Genomic DNA, 15,888 nt, shown 5'->3' with positions numbered 1-15,888 from the left:
ATTCAATTTCATGAATAATATAAACTGATTACTTATTAAAAAAAAATTAAGAATGAGTTGAGAAAACATACTATATACAGCATGGATGAAACCAGGTTTCATGGCAATGAGGAATATCAGTGACAGCATTATAGGCCGAGAGCATTTGCGCAGTCCCCACGCAATTGTGGCAACAATCAATACCTTCGTCTCTTCCTCTACTGCGATTAAAGAATGTGAAGACAAAATCAGATAGATGGAAGTGTAAGTATATTCCAAATACAGAATATCAGTGTATCAAGTCTAAGCAAAACTGGATTAAGAATACAGAATTGAAACATTCCAGAAAGAAAAAAATGGGATGCCATAATACAAAATCTGGAGAACTGAAGTACCTCTTTACAAATAAGTCAGGAACCATGAGAAATCAAACAACACAGCAGCAAGACAACTAAAATTTATCATCAGAATGACATCAGCATCACATAAATTATCTTCTCCATGGTTTCATATAAGCTCTAAAAAGCTACCATGGGAAAGGTTGCAAGATTAAAATCTGCAAATGCTTGTCATGTCGGGCAACATAATAAGCTTTGGTTATTAACAATGACATCTTTAAAAGAAAGCCTAATAATTCGGGGAGATATACTCTTGAAAATGTATAGAACAAAAACGGTACATAGATTTGCATCTACTACCACGGTATATGTTAGAAAATTAATAAAATGATTAAATTTACCATTTCCTATTAGCTTAAGCTTTTGGGATGAGTAATGATTTAACATGGTATCAAAGCCAAAGTCTTAAGTTCGAACCCTCGCTCTACAATTTATCCCAATTTCAGTTAAATATTTTATGTGTTGGGCCTCACTTATTGAGGGGAAGTTTGAGCTCACACGTGCGGAAGAATATTATAATATTAACTAAATGATTAAATTCTTCATTTCCTATTAGCTTAAGCATTTTGGATGAATGGCGATTTAACATTATTTAAGCAAAGATGCCAAAGAAAAGGTGAGTAAAAATTCAATACATATGGGTACAAATCTGATCTTACAAGTCCTGAAAAACAAAACTCACAAAATTGACACCATAAGTAACAAAATGAGAAACCAATGAGTGGATCTGTATATCAATACAGCAAAACATGTGGAGCAACATCACACAACGAGAAGCCAAAGACTTCACCTACAAAGACTGATATGGTTGAAGTTGAAAGCTGTGAAAGGACAAGGCAGACCAAAACAGATACGGATTGAGATGGTCTAGGAAAACTCAATGGACCGGCCATGTGTTTGATATGACCTTAGAGAGATGATGGAAAAACAAGATTTGCGTATCCAACCCCAAATTATTAGGAAAATATTTAGAGATGTATCAAGCTAACAAACAAAAAGGAAACAAATGTATCAATCTTTTTTCTTCTTTTTTTTAAGTATTTAATTTAACACACACACACACACACAAAAAAAAAAAAACACAGTGAAGCAAGCGGGACTATTAATCATTCAGTTACTTATCAAAAAATATTAATGATTCAGTTAACCAGTGTCATTGTTATTGTATTTGATTTTTTATTTCCCTTTTATTTTAATAAGAATTTTATTATATTTGAAGCAACCACAAAACTTTCATATCTTACAAAGAAATACAGACTACACTATAAACCAGAGACACACATGCTACACTTCAAACCTTCCCACAAGTTTGCAAAACACATGCTGCATTACAAACCTTCTTGACAACATTGGATTTAATTACCTTCAACTGTAGAGTTCTCATCTGAAGATTGCCCATGTTCATCAGACAAGCAAAGGAAAACGGAATTGTTAACTAGATTACCCAAGGCAACTAAAATTCCAAGACAAAATTGTGCAAGCAGATAGAACCCAGGTATTGGATAGTGCCACAACCCAACCATCTCCCAAATTTCCATGTCCTGTATATGCATTCCAGCAATAACTTTACTATTTGATACTATCATAGAATAATAAACAGAAAAATTCATTCCAAAAGAGAGGACTACCTTTCCAAGTTTCCGATTCAAGAAAGCGAATGCTACATTGAAAATGTATGTGCTAACAGCCCACAAGAGAATGAAGACAAGAAGCAGCCCATTCAACCGGTGCAAACGGAATAAGGAGGGGAAGCCATATACGATGTAGCCAACATATGCAAGTAATCCAAATGCACATAAACTGGCAAAATGGAAACTCCAGAAGGAAAGAGCAAACAAGGAGACCTGCCAAAATTACCACAGCAAGTTTATATATAAACCATTTGATATAACTAGATGCAAATGCTTGTAGAACTTAATAAGCTGACCATGCACCTTGAAGTGAGAGCATAAACAATGAAAGAAAGTTATGTACTTCCCCACCTATTAGTATAGATGGTAGCGGTTGGGTGCTGGCAGCTTTGGGTCCAAAACATTTTTTTATTGGTGAGTTACATAAACACTAGGTGGGTTTTGAACTAACAACCTCATGCTCCACCCTGTCTTTACAGCTGGAGGAGGCACTGATAGCTAGAACTTATTGGCAGCTTTGGGCCCAAAACAGTACAGTACTCATCCCATTCAATAGGAAGCGACCAAATACAGACCCACAAGGATTCAGATTCAAGTAATTAAAGCATTTAAAGAAAATAATATCAACACAAAATCATAAAATAATTGTGAAACAAGAAACCAATTCGATTCAGGAGAATATAAAATATCTCTATCAAGATAGAATGGGTCAATGCGCATTCCCAAGAAAACGTTTGTAGATATTTTCTCTCCATTGCATAAGCAGACTTTTTTGTCTCTCCCTACATACAGATGTCTACATTGTGTTTGTAACTACAACTATTTCTACCATGAGAAATAGTAGCATATTCATGTCCTGCTTATTAGATAGAAAAGGTAAAACTAAAAGCTGACTAGCACAAGTGGAATATCTACATTGTGTTTCAAACTAAAGACATAGCAAATATCTAAGTGTCGGCTTCCTGGAACAGGACTCACAACTGCATTATTATTTATTCAAAACTAATTACATGTATGGATAAAGTCAGCATCTAGTGCCATGCTCATTAGGCATCATAAATTTCATCTAGTTAGGAGAAACAAAGACTAAGTTTAGAAAGCAGTTCAGTTCACATTGTTCAGGAATATATACCGGGAAACCATACGTGAAAAAGTTGATACTAAATGTCCGGAACACTGCTCCCCTCAATAAAACATTGGTATGCTTTACACCAGATCTGCACATTTTTGAAACAATCATGTAAGCTTGAAAGCATCAGATCCTTGTATGCAATTAAGATATTCCCCAACAGAGAGTAACAGAAGAAGGCCCTCATTCAGCAAACTGACATTGAATCTAAAAAAAAAGAACTTTTCAACATGATAAATGATGGAAATGCAATACATCAGCACAAATAAGCAGAAAAAAAAATCTTGTTAGAAAAACAAAATGATCCAGATATATAGCAGTAAGTTTCCATCTATGGAACAAGTTCTTTCAACGTTTGGCACAAACTTTACAAAGCATTGGTTGGTCTTAGGTATCCAATACTATATCTATGAATATTAGATCTATAGACCTCATGAAAAACGGATTTGAACTTTTAAAGAGTAAAGCTAGTCAAATTCTTATTTATGCACCAGGAAAGCTTTCTCATTAATGCAAAATTTGAGAAACAATTAACATAAAATTGAGAAGGCTAATTAAGTTTCCCTGAATTATCTATGCAGCACTTGATCAACATTGAGGGAACTGGAAAAGAGGTGACCTGATCGATTTCATGGACTTCTTTTGCAATCTCTCATCAATGAAACTCTTACAACTTCTTTTTTTTATGAATAAGCATTTTTTCGATTACCAATTACAAACAACCAGCATAACAGCCAGACTCAAACACAGAGACTACAGACCAGTCTCTTTACATCCCCAAACAAAACCAAATTACACACAAAACCACCAAGAAAGCAACTCAACTAAAGAGAAAAGTAGAAAACTCCACTCTGCAAAACCAGAAAGCACAACATATACGAGACCTGCAGAACAAGCAAAATTCTGCAGAAACCCTCAACTCCACATCTAAACCAGTAACTTCTCCGTAATATTCCAGTTACAGCATGGCATAACATTTTCCTCATCTCTCTGAAATCTACTCTTGCCCAAGATCCTGGTTCTCACCTCCCAAATGATGATCTTCAAGATCTGCTCTTCAGTTTTAGGAACTGAACCATGCCTTATCTCATTCCTATTCCTCTAGATAGATCGAGGAGCTTAAAACTAGTCTACATAGGTTATCATGCAAGCTCTTCTGCTTCCAACTGCTCACACCCTAACCTTACAACATCATCCCATATAACAGGAGGGTTAACTACATTGCATCGATATATCACATTCCTCCATGTGGGGGAGCTGAAGCTGTATTCAAAAAATAAATGATCCCGGCTCCCACACCATTTTGACAAAACAAACAAGATACATTCCCTTTGAAACACCACTTAGCTAAACGATCGCCAGTGGATAAACTGTTCTTCATCACCAACTACAAAACAAAGGCCTGTTTTGGAATTGCTAAAGGGAACCAAACAATCAGCCACCAATCCACAATAGGATTTTTCTGTGTAAGTCGATCCCAAGTATCAGAACTCATGAAAACTTCCTTCTTTGAAATATTCCAGATAGGATTATCAGAGGGACCAAATTTAACATTTAACTTCCGGGAGCCTGCTCTGAAACTTCCTTCAATTTTCAGGGACCTAGGCAAGGAAATTTCTTCCCCACGCCTCCTAAAAAGATGGGATGGCAAAGAAGTTAGTCATGATGGTGAAGGACAGCTTCCCCTAGCTCCTCTTCACAGACAAATTCCAAGAGCAGCCCTCAGAGGCTTAGATTGTCAAAAAAGGGGCACAATTTTCACATTCTTACATGCAACATCCCTAAAACAAGTACCAAATGGTAGATTTGATGTTGAGGCAGCACAGGGGGCAGTTCTTTTCTTGATAAGTAAATATAATTTAGTGAAAATTCAGAGGGAGTAAAACGAGGTATACAGGCTGTATAGGAAAGTATTCTCTCAAAAACAATTTAAAAATACAGTGAATCCAAAATATCCAGTATAGTTGACAGACTTCTTCCATCTAACAACATCCAAAAGATAGGGAACCGACCAAACCAGACTTATCAAGTGCAAGCTCCTGCCCTCAATAGTCTGCCCTTTTTTTCTTTCTTTTTTTTTTTTTTTATAAGTAATTGGCCATGAGGAGAAGGAGAGGAAGAGGAGAAAATTCGAATTAGTGACCTCTGCTTCTAAGGTGTGCTCCCTAGCCAATTGAGCTACCCCTTAAGAATAGTCTGCCCATTTCTTTCCCTCCATACAGTCCACATGAGACACAAAGCCACCGCATTCCAAACTTTTTTCCTGTTAATTAGGTTTCCTTCACCAACATCGAAGCAAAGCAAACACTGACTTAGGCAGGACCCATTTTACACCAAATACCACAAAGATGAAGAACCATAACTCCATAGCAACTGAGCAATGTCCGCACAGTGGGAAGTTATGATAAAGTTTCTATATCAAATCAGCTAGCTGCTAGAGTAGGAATAAAAGAACAAACCTAATGGCAGACAAAAGGTCAAACACATCAGAGCTCAGACTGTGAATTAGATTCAGCAGACAGTTTTTATTTTGTAACGATTATCTTGTGAGAACTAGACAATTACAAATCAATGCAAAGAGATGGCTTGATGTTAACTAGATTTAAATTTTCCAAGACTATTACCTTGATTCACGAATGAAAAATGAATGCTTCGAGGGAAGAAGTTGCTCAGTCAAGCTACTTTCTCCCGTGGACATAATATAATCCATTTCCTCCAGATCACATTTAACACAAGATAGCTGCATCAGGGGAAAGAAATAGGTAAAAAAGAAACAAACATGAACAACAAAGAGAAAAATGCAACAAAAAAAAAAAAAAGGACAAAGAAAATAACATAAACACATACACACACACACACACGTATATCAAAAGACGAGATAATTTTAACCATATATTGGAAGGCTTTTAATTGCATATTGTATAGGACTTGTTTGGATGGCTGCACAGATAGTAAGTTGGAACTGAACTATATTCCTGCAAGGCAAACATTTGGATGGCCAATAGCCAGATTTCACCTCATTCAGAATGACATTCACCGTAGTAGCCAAATTTCCACCAAAAAAAGGAGCTCTTAACAATTTTGCCATCCATCATCTGAAATAGATACCTTGCTATGAGGGCACCTCAGGCATCTAAGTGACAGTTCTCCTTTTATTCCATACATTAAAAAAAAGACCACCTAAGCACATTACCCACAGGCATATCCAGAAATACGCAGGCTCCAATGATTTAGCTTAAAATCTGATATGAGTCAAACTTCAACTCTCTCTATCTCTTTACCTTGTCTATTTTACTTTAAATAACAGAGTTGATCATAAAGAACCACATCATGACTTCAAATATTTGTAAAGTACATCCCAACATGCCAATGGGTACATGCCTCGTTGTTCAGGCCTCAAAAGAATCAAAGATAGAGCAGAAATAGGTTCCCACATGATAACTTGGAGACTGGTTCTGTAAAGCAATCCTACAAGAAGCATCTCTAGCACCTCAAGATAACCTTTGCTAGAACCACTCATGATTGAGAGATGAATGTCTTTGCCTCATTCTTCAATTTGTTGTCTTTAGTTAGACTGAGACAGGAAGGTGAAAACAAGCTTTGGTGAGCTGCATCCAAAAGAGGATAGTTCAATGTGAAATCCTTCTACAGTGTCCTAGTTTGTAATGATGACATTCTTTTTCCTTCGAAAAATATTTGGCAGACTAAGGTCCCTTGGAGGCCAGCTTTTTTTGCTTGGTCATCGGCTCTAGGAAAGATCCTTACCATGAACAATCTAAGGAAGCGGCATATCATTGTGGTCGATAGGTACTGTACGCAAAAGAGGAATGGGGAGTCCATGGACCATCTTCTTCTCTATTGCGAGGTTGCTTGTGCCTTACGGATTTTTTTTTTTTTTTTTTTTCAGTTGCTTTGAGCTGTCTTGGGATAAGCCTAGACAAGTAGTTGACTAGTTTGCTTGTTGGTGGACTATTGGTAGCAATCGGAGTGCTATTGTGTCAAAAATGGTGCCTTTTTGACTTTTGTGGTGTTTGTGGTGAGAAAGAAATGATAGAAGTTTTGAAGATCGCAAGAGAACATTGGAAGAGCTTAAGTCTCTTTTCTTCAATTCTCTTTATTTTTGGACAATTACATTTGTATCTCCTTTGGTGCATAGTTTTCATGATTTCTTGTTCTTTTTCCTCCTTCTAGCTAGATGTTTCTCTTGTGTGCCTAGATGCACTTTTTGCTTTTAATGATATCTTGATTACTTTTCAAAAAAAAAATTATCGATCACTTTGTTTTCTCATCAATATAAAACCCCTTTTTTTACTAATGGGGCAGAACATGATATTTTTTGAATTTAGTATGTAAATAATCAATTGTAGAGTAGAGGATGCAAGCCAGCAAGCAACTACACCCAGGGGCGGAACTAGGATTTGAGGTATGGGGGGACGGAATTTTTTTTTTTGGGGGGGAAATGGGCGGACTCGTATAAATACAAAAGTATATAAATACACATAATCTCTTTATATGTATGTTTGTATAAAATAAAAGCATAGAAGTATTACATCTAATCTCACGGCATCACAAATACATAATAATATAAAAAATAGCAAAATAGCTTAGAATTAAAAAACAAAAAACCAGCAAAATAAATTAAACACGATTTATAGGGTATAAGAAAAAAAGTACCTTTGAGCCTGAACTATTTTTCCTAACAATCCCCACAAGGATACGGCTATGTGGAATGAAGTGATTGAAAAGATGGAGCGTCAAATGGCAGGTTGGAAGAGAATGTATCTTTCTAAAGGAGGTCGCTTAACTCTCATTAAGAGCACTTTGGCTAATCTTCCGACTTACTTTTTGTCTTTGTTTCCGATTCCTGTAAGTGTAGCTAAAAGGATCGAGAAAGTCCAAAGAGATTTCTTGTGGGGAGGAATGGGGGATGAGCCCAAGTTGCATCTTGTAAATTGGAACCAAGTTTGCAGCCCTTTTCGTTAAGGTGGTCTTGGCATTCGGAAGTTGCACCAGTTTAACCAAGCTCTTTTGAGGAAATGGCTTTAGAGATACGCAAATGAGAACGGGGCTCTTTGGTGTAATTTGATCAAAGCTAAGTATGAAGATCAAGAAGGTGGGTGGTGCACGAAGGAGGTTTCGGGCTCTCATGGTGTGGGTCTATGGAAGCATATTCGTAAAGGGTGGAATTTCTTTGCCAAAGGTATTCGTTTTGAGGTGGGGGAGGGTTCGAAAGTCCGATTCTGGCATAATATTTGGTGTGGGGACAACTCTTTGAAGCAAGCCTTCCCGTCCTTATACAGTATCGTCAGACACAAAGAAGCTTGGGTGAAGGATAATTTTATTGGGAGGAATGGGGTTGTTGAGTGGAATGTCATTTTCGTACTGTCGGTCCAAGATTGGGAGATGGATTTGATTTCTCCTTTTTTTGATCGATTGTATTCTTGCAAGGTCTCCCTAGGCAGTGTAGACCATATTTGCTGGTCTTCGTCCAAGAAGGGCAAGTTCGAGGTTAAGTTGTTCTATAAGGCCTTGTCCATTTCTAATCAAGAGGAGTTTCCTTGGAAGAGCATCTGGTGTACTAAGGCGCCTCGGCAGGTGGCTTTTTTCGGATGGACTGCGGCCTTGGGCAAAATTTTGACTCATGATACGCTGCGTAAGAGGAACATAGTGGTTGTGGAGTGGTGTTATATGTGCAAGAAGACCGGAGAGTTAGTCGATCACCTTCTCCTCCATTGTGAGCTCGCAAGTGCTCTTTGGCATATGATTTTTCAGTGATTTGGGTTGCATTGGGTCATGCCTTGCAGGGTGAGGGCCTTGTTTGCTAGCTGGTGGTCGGGAGGACGTTCTCGAAGCGCGGTTGTGTGGAAGATGATCCCTATGTGTCTTATGTGGTGTATTTGGAATGAAAGAAATGCTAGAGATTTTGAAAATTCCACTAGGACCATAGAGGAATTGACTCATTTCTTCTTCTTTACTCTTTACTCTTGGACGGCCGCTTGGCTAGCTCCTTTAGTGATTAGTTTCTCTGATTTTCTTTTTCATTTCTCCCCCTCCTAGGCGCTCTCGGCTTATACTTCCCGTGTATATGGGTTGCGCCCCTCTGCGCTCTTTTTATATATCATCATTACTTATCAAAAAAAAACAAGAAGAGAAATGCTAAGAGTCGAGTCAAACAATGGTGCAATCATAAATGATTAAACTATCTAATTTGTGATGTCAAAACAAATATTATAAACCTAAATGATGTCAAAATAACTATTCAAAAAACTAATTGTTAGTTAGAAGCTACTCAAAGAACCTAAACCATTTAACTTTTTTATTCACATATTCAATTAAAGTCCTAAATCCAATTGAGTTTTTAATTAGAAGCGAACTAGAATATAGAGGGAAACTAAATGAATTGGGTATTTTAGGTTTTTTTATATTGAAGGAGGGGGCAAAGTTTTAAAAAAAAAAAAAAAAAAAAAAAGAATTAAAAGGGAAAACAAATATTATTTTTTTGGGGGGAGCAAAACTGTAAAAAATAATTAAAATGGACACATATATTATTTTGGGGGAGCAAAGCTAAGAAAAAAAATTAAAAGGGGATACAAATATTATTTTGGGGGGACAAAATATCATTTTGGAGGGACAAATTTATAAAATGGGTAGATTTTTAAGGCAATTTAAGAAAATTTGGAAAGATTTTGGGTAACACAAGCTGCAGGTCCGCCCCTGACTACGCCTTAGTTAAACCAAAGCCAGATACTTCCATGGTTGACCACAAAAGCTTGCGTGCATATTTCTAAAGCCAAAGAAAAATTTTTCAGGAATCTTATTAATGTACTTATAAAGCCAAAGACATGCTCTTCCAACCAATTTTATAATACAAGTTGCTCTAGTAAGAACCTTCCAGCTTAATTCATTGCAACGAGTAATGCTATACATCACCCTTGCATCACCCCAAAGCTAATGTGGCGTGGTCCCCTCAAAAAAAAAAAAAAAAAAAAAACCTATTTTCATGCCCCACATGTTATAGGAGACCATGCTACATCAGCTTTGAGGTGATACAAGGGCGATGTATAGACTTACTCCATTGCAACCATCAGGATTCATCAAAATGCTCTTTGGTATCCTTGTGTTACTGTAGGACCTTTATATATATATTGAGAGAGGACTGCTTTAGATGAAATACCATGACCTAAACTGTCAAAAGTTTTGCAACAAAAAAATCCAGCTTTGCAAGAACAAAAGAAAAGACCAACAATATCTTTGCTTAAGTGATCATCACTCTTGGTATCTTTCTATATTATAAATCTAAAACTATTAAATTCATGTATCAAAAAGAACTACAGAGGATCTCAAAATGTTAAGCTGAATCTTGATCAAACAATTTAAAATCTCATGGCAACACCAAAGCTCAGTTGATGCCAAAATAGTACTTGAAGACTCAATGTACAAGAGGAAATAAAAATGAAACCCGTTTATCAACAATATGGAAGAAGATCTGATCTGTTTTACAAAATATGTATCTGGCGAAAATCTACATCCAGAAAAGATTCTTAGGCAACACATAGGAGAGAGTAAAACATAATGGACCTCCAAAACCTAAATTGCAGAGAAAATGAAAGTAATAAATGCAACTATGAGTACTCTGCTGCTAATTTTAACGGAGTTGAAGATCAAAGAATTGTAAAACAGATGCATACCATGATATAGAAAAGTATAAGAGAAAAGCAAGAACAAATTTCAGGCCACTCAGAATTTGCAGATACTTTGAACAGACCAATGAAATCAGCTATCCATTGAAATGTATTTGGGAACCCTATTGGGAGCTGGTACACATAAAGCAGGACAATGTTGAAGCCTGCATAGAGCTGAAGAGGCCTCCACCACCTTCAAGACCATATGTACAAATATAAGCCACAAAAGGGACAAGCAACTGACTGAGAGAGAGAGAGAGAGAGAGAGAGAGTAACACTATTGGCCAGTAAACATTAAAGATTCATAAAGAAAGAACCTGAAAAGCCCTAGAAAATTGCTCGTTAAAGACCAATCCACAAGACCAACACAGCTTCCAATAAAAAATGGTAGAGTAACCCATGAGGGATGGCTAATTCCCACGACCAGCTGAATGGCAGGCAACAGCAAACAGGAAGCAACCCTAAGACGAGAACCTAACTTATTCCAAAACAAAAAAGAATTCCAAATTAATTCTCAAATAAAAATTTGAAATATATTTTACTCATACAAAGAGGAAAATCAAGAATATACAATGTAATTTAATCTAGGAGGCAATGATCATAGCAACATACATAAATAAATATGGAATACACACATGAAAGCAGCTGATTATGAACCATTATGCATTTTTTTTTAACACTTTACAACATCAATAATGCATAGAAAAGAAAAAGGCACGACATGGACCAAGGCAAGCTCGTATTACAGATATTAGCAACTGAAATTTTCCTGATGCCAGCATTCATAATGCCAAGCCCATATTTTGTAAACATGATATCAATCAAGCAGCCAAAGAAACAGCTCTCTGCAGGATAGAACCCTACTGCTTCTCTCAAGGCACATGGTCAAAAGTTATCCTATTTGTTGAGAATGCAACTCAAATCAATAATACAACTAGGGCATATAAATATACAAAAGGTATAAGGTCATTTTAGATTTCCATATCTAAGTTTTTAAATATAAGTGGCTTGATCTTTAAATGCAAATCCACTTTTGAATACAACTACAAAATTGAACTGGAAGAAATGTTAAAAAAATTCCCCAATAAAATGAGGGGAAAGAAATTCAAAAGACTATATCCAAGATTTCTCTGTCCAAACCACACAATTTCTGCCTTCTTAATACCTTTGAATTCTTTTAAATATATGACATTTTCACAAAGAAGTGATGACAAATATTTTAAAAACAAACCCTAAGAGGCAAAGGAGTGTTCTAGAAATTCTGGGATTCAGTTCATAAGCCTGCCAGATGGCTTGTCCTGTCCCTGCAACTGGTTCAAGCAAATAAATGTCAAGATTTCATTAAAATTTCCAGACACCACCACCATAATAGAAAAAAGATTCTGTAAATCCCCATCTCAAGTCTGAACTCATAATTTTAGTGGGGAACCCTCATCTAATATTTGGATTTCTTTGTTCCATATCCATCATCTGTATCTTCCTCCTGAACTCCCCTCAATATATTCCCCAAGGAAACATCTTCACAGTTTCATAGTCCTCAGAGTCATCAAACATCTAAAACACGGGTACATAATATACTGAAAGACTCAAAAGATTACTCATTATCTAGATGACTCTGTCTTTAACAAAAAAAAAAAAAAAAAACCTATGAAATACTTTCTAGTGTCCTCTAAAAACACCAGGTCCAAGATCTGGAAATTGAAACCATGAAAGAGAAACAAGAACCGAATACCAAGTCCAGATAAAAAGGAATGATGCCAAGTAATCAAGTAACAACAATTTAGCCAACAGACTCCTCAAGCAACCCTTGGAGGTTCATCCCACGAGATATCTGCCAAATTAAATAGGGGAGGAAGCAAGATTCTCCAAGACACAGCCAACCCCATATGATAAGGTAGTCAAAGGGGAAAAAGATAAGTAAAAGTTTACCTTTTCCTTTGGCCTTGAAGCATGCCATCATTTTTTAATTGAAGAAATCCTGAACAACTCGAATTAAATGACCCTACACAAACAGTGTTTGTGTTCACACCATCTCTCCCCTATCCTTGACTTTTTAAGTCTCATGCATAATCAGAATTGAGGAACCTTCCACCCAGTATAGGAATTATTTTTGTCCAATTAAGTCCACTTCAAGGCCATAATGTCCAATAAACTACAGGCCATCATGTGTTCTCCTACAATATCACCGACTTTCTTAAAGTTTGTCCCTTGCAACAACACATGTGTAACTCCATCCTTCAAGGCATTCACTGGTGATAGCACACATGACACAACCCCCACAGCTTATGTGTTCCCAAACTTCTCCACTTCAAGGTGCCTCCAGCTACTCACAGCTGGATTCATTTTAATTCCCAAAATCTTACTTGTCTTGCCACTAATTCAGAATCAGATATTCCCCGCTTCAGCTGCACACATTTTATGGCCATATTTCTTGACTGCTGAATATCCTATGACATCAAGCATGGCTAGTAATATAGCAGTTAAAATATTTCCATTTTGTCTACTCAAAAAGGGGAAAAAAAAAAAAAATTCCATTTCCACCACCACTTCAATCACCCAGAATGATTTAACCAAGAAAGCAAAACTGACGAAACTTGTGTGCAATCATGTTCAATTTACAAGAATATATTTCTATTTCAGACATCAGACACCACAAATTTGCAATTAAAATGCAAAAGAATTGATAGAGAGGATTAAAAACAAACTTGAAGAACAAGCAACCTGTACAAAATATAGTGCTGTAATGAACTACTTACAAACCTAAATGTTCAACAACTGAACAGAAATGCCCCCAACAAGAAGCCTGCCATGGAACCAGACCAAATCTATTTCCGTATATACCAACTAAAGCAACAAAAACCGCTAGTAGTTGTACAATCAAGAAATAAATTACAGAGGGAGATTTCCAGGTAAGAACTCTGCATAAGCATACAACAAAGGGTAAATTATCAGTTTCTGAAGAAGAAATTAAGAACTAGAAATAAAAATTAAAAATAAAAATAAAAAAGATCAATTCTTACGTCATGAATCCAATCAGTTTTGCCCACCAAGCTTCAGCTATACTCCATTTATTTCCCTCAACGGTCCATACGACAAGAAATGTTACTTGAGAAAGAATGACAAGCAAGGAAAAGATGATAATAGGCCATAGTAACCAAAACCGCCTTCGGGAACGAAAGCCTACGAAAAAAATGTATTAGTGGTATTAGAATAATAATAATAGCATAACACACGGAATTATAGCATTCAATGTAACAGAGAGCAGCACTGTGGAGCCAAAGCTAATCAACAAAGTAAAGATTCCTCAATCAGGGGACCCTTTTTTCTTTTTTTTTCCTTTTTCTTTTTTCTATTTTCAATCAATAATGCAAGAAATAAAATAGCTATAGTATATTCAAGAGGAAACTAATCAATGACATGGTACTGTTGGTACGAATAAAAGCACAACTAGCAACGATATTTTATGGAAATGCCACTCTCTTGAATGCATTGCATATTTCCTTACATTCCTTATCCAGAATTGTAACCTCTATTATATCTTTCCTAATCATTCCAGTTCCTTCCTGACAAAAGCTCCTCCAAACCCACCCTCAATGCCCAACCGAGAAAAAGATTCCAAATGATAACATCATACAAGCATAATTGCATATGGCATTAAAACATGCAATAACAATAATAGTATAGAACTCAGACTGCATAAAGCAGCTTACCTATTTTTGATGCATTATATTGAACGAGAAGGAAAGCTATCAAATCAACTAGAGAGATCAGACTCCAGTTGATTACAGCAGCTGCAACAAAAACGGGGGAAAACACGTCAAATCAATACAATACTTCAGGTGAAGCAACCACACATGTGTTCTATTCACTGAAATTATGACAAAAGCAACTCGCCGATGAAGCTAAGAAAGAAATTTACATATTTAAATAAATGTGTGTCTGTACGTGCAACCTTTCTGTCTACGGGACAGCACCTTAAAGAAGGCAATATTGTTCTTCGCTCTAAGACTATGAGACGACAATTCAAACTAGTTCCATACATAAATTTCAAAAATGGTAAGAGAGAATGGCAACTTTTATTTAATACAAATATGGTACAGATATAATTCATTTAAACTGCGATGGAAAAAATCAAAAGAGGATCATTCAAACTGCTGTAGAAAACACAACATGTTAGAATATAATTGAAATGATTAAGTTTACAATTTCCTATTAGCTTAAGCTTTTGAGATAATTTAATATCAAAGCCAAAGTCCTAAGTTTGAACCTTATTTCCATCATTCACCCCATTCAACTAAAATTTCCAAATGTTGGACCTCACTTGTTAAAGGGGAATTTGAACTCATGTGAGGGGGAGTTTTAGAATATAATTTAAATGATTAAGTCTAACAATTTCCTATTAGCTAAAGCTTTTGAGAAAAGGGGTAACTTCCTACAACAAATAAGTACCGAAGCTTGCAATTTAATTACTATATATTTTGGTTGTAATGCAATTATATCATCTAGCTCAATTCAAGAACAAAGTGGTAATAGGACCATCCAGCTCACTCGCTCCAAATGATCTTCCTATCACAATTAAGCAGCTAAAAAACCAATAGTAATAATCGTAATAAAACTAAAAACCAAATAATACTCATACTAACAAAAATATTAATACAACAACAATACGAATAAACAAAAGTAAATAAAAAAACCACAAGAACGATTGCAATTGCAAAGCATACCTGTTAGGAGCAGCAGAGGCAATACAAACCCACCAAGAAAGTTCGCCATACGAACCTCTTTCTGCCAATTCGATCACTTCAATGCCATCACCTTTTCATCGAATTTGACAAATCCGTCGATGGGTTTTCAATTTGCACCAAAAAGTCGAAAGCCCATGTCCGGAAAACCCCAAATTTTCCCAGAAATTACCAATTAGAAACCACAGATGTCGGTTCACTTCTTCTCTGTTTCAGGAACGCCATCAAACAATGAAAATGAACAGAATTTAGTTGACAGGTTTATCTAAAATTACGGTAAAAAAATCAATAATTGTATCAAACGGGCGTCAAATACTTAATCTAATT

At 36.2% G+C, this 15,888-nt stretch overlaps 1 protein-coding gene across 2 annotated transcripts in view; it reads right to left on the bottom strand.

Annotated features, from left to right (window-relative positions):
- The window catches only part of LOC132172184 (piezo-type mechanosensitive ion channel homolog), a 28,763-nt gene extending 12,875 nt beyond the window's left edge, over positions 1 to 15,888 (bottom strand). Inside the window, exons 1-11 of one of the 2 annotated variants that reach the window (XM_059583632.1) lie at positions 15,544 to 15,888; positions 14,530 to 14,610; positions 13,840 to 13,999; positions 13,580 to 13,737; positions 11,137 to 11,293; positions 10,826 to 11,012; positions 5,762 to 5,877; positions 3,141 to 3,225; positions 2,006 to 2,221; positions 1,741 to 1,918; positions 72 to 200 (exon numbers count right to left, since the gene is read on the bottom strand). In XM_059583632.1, the coding sequence (XP_059439615.1) occupies positions 72 to 200; positions 1,741 to 1,918; positions 2,006 to 2,221; positions 3,141 to 3,225; positions 5,762 to 5,877; positions 10,826 to 11,012; positions 11,137 to 11,293; positions 13,580 to 13,737; positions 13,840 to 13,999; positions 14,530 to 14,610; positions 15,544 to 15,592 (1,516 nt within the window). In that variant the 5' untranslated portion in view covers positions 15,593 to 15,888. The remainder of the gene's footprint in view (positions 1 to 71; positions 201 to 1,740; positions 1,919 to 2,005; positions 2,222 to 3,140; positions 3,226 to 5,761; positions 5,878 to 10,825; positions 11,013 to 11,136; positions 11,294 to 13,579; positions 13,738 to 13,839; positions 14,000 to 14,529; positions 14,611 to 15,543) is intronic. The other variant, XM_059583633.1, reaches the window with a different exon arrangement.

The sequence above is a fragment of the Corylus avellana genome, chromosome ca2 (genome assembly GCF_901000735.1).
Source record: "Corylus avellana chromosome ca2, CavTom2PMs-1.0".
NCBI lineage: Eukaryota > Viridiplantae > Streptophyta > Magnoliopsida > Fagales > Betulaceae > Corylus > Corylus avellana.
This window is presented reverse-complemented; position numbering and strand designations above follow the sequence as displayed.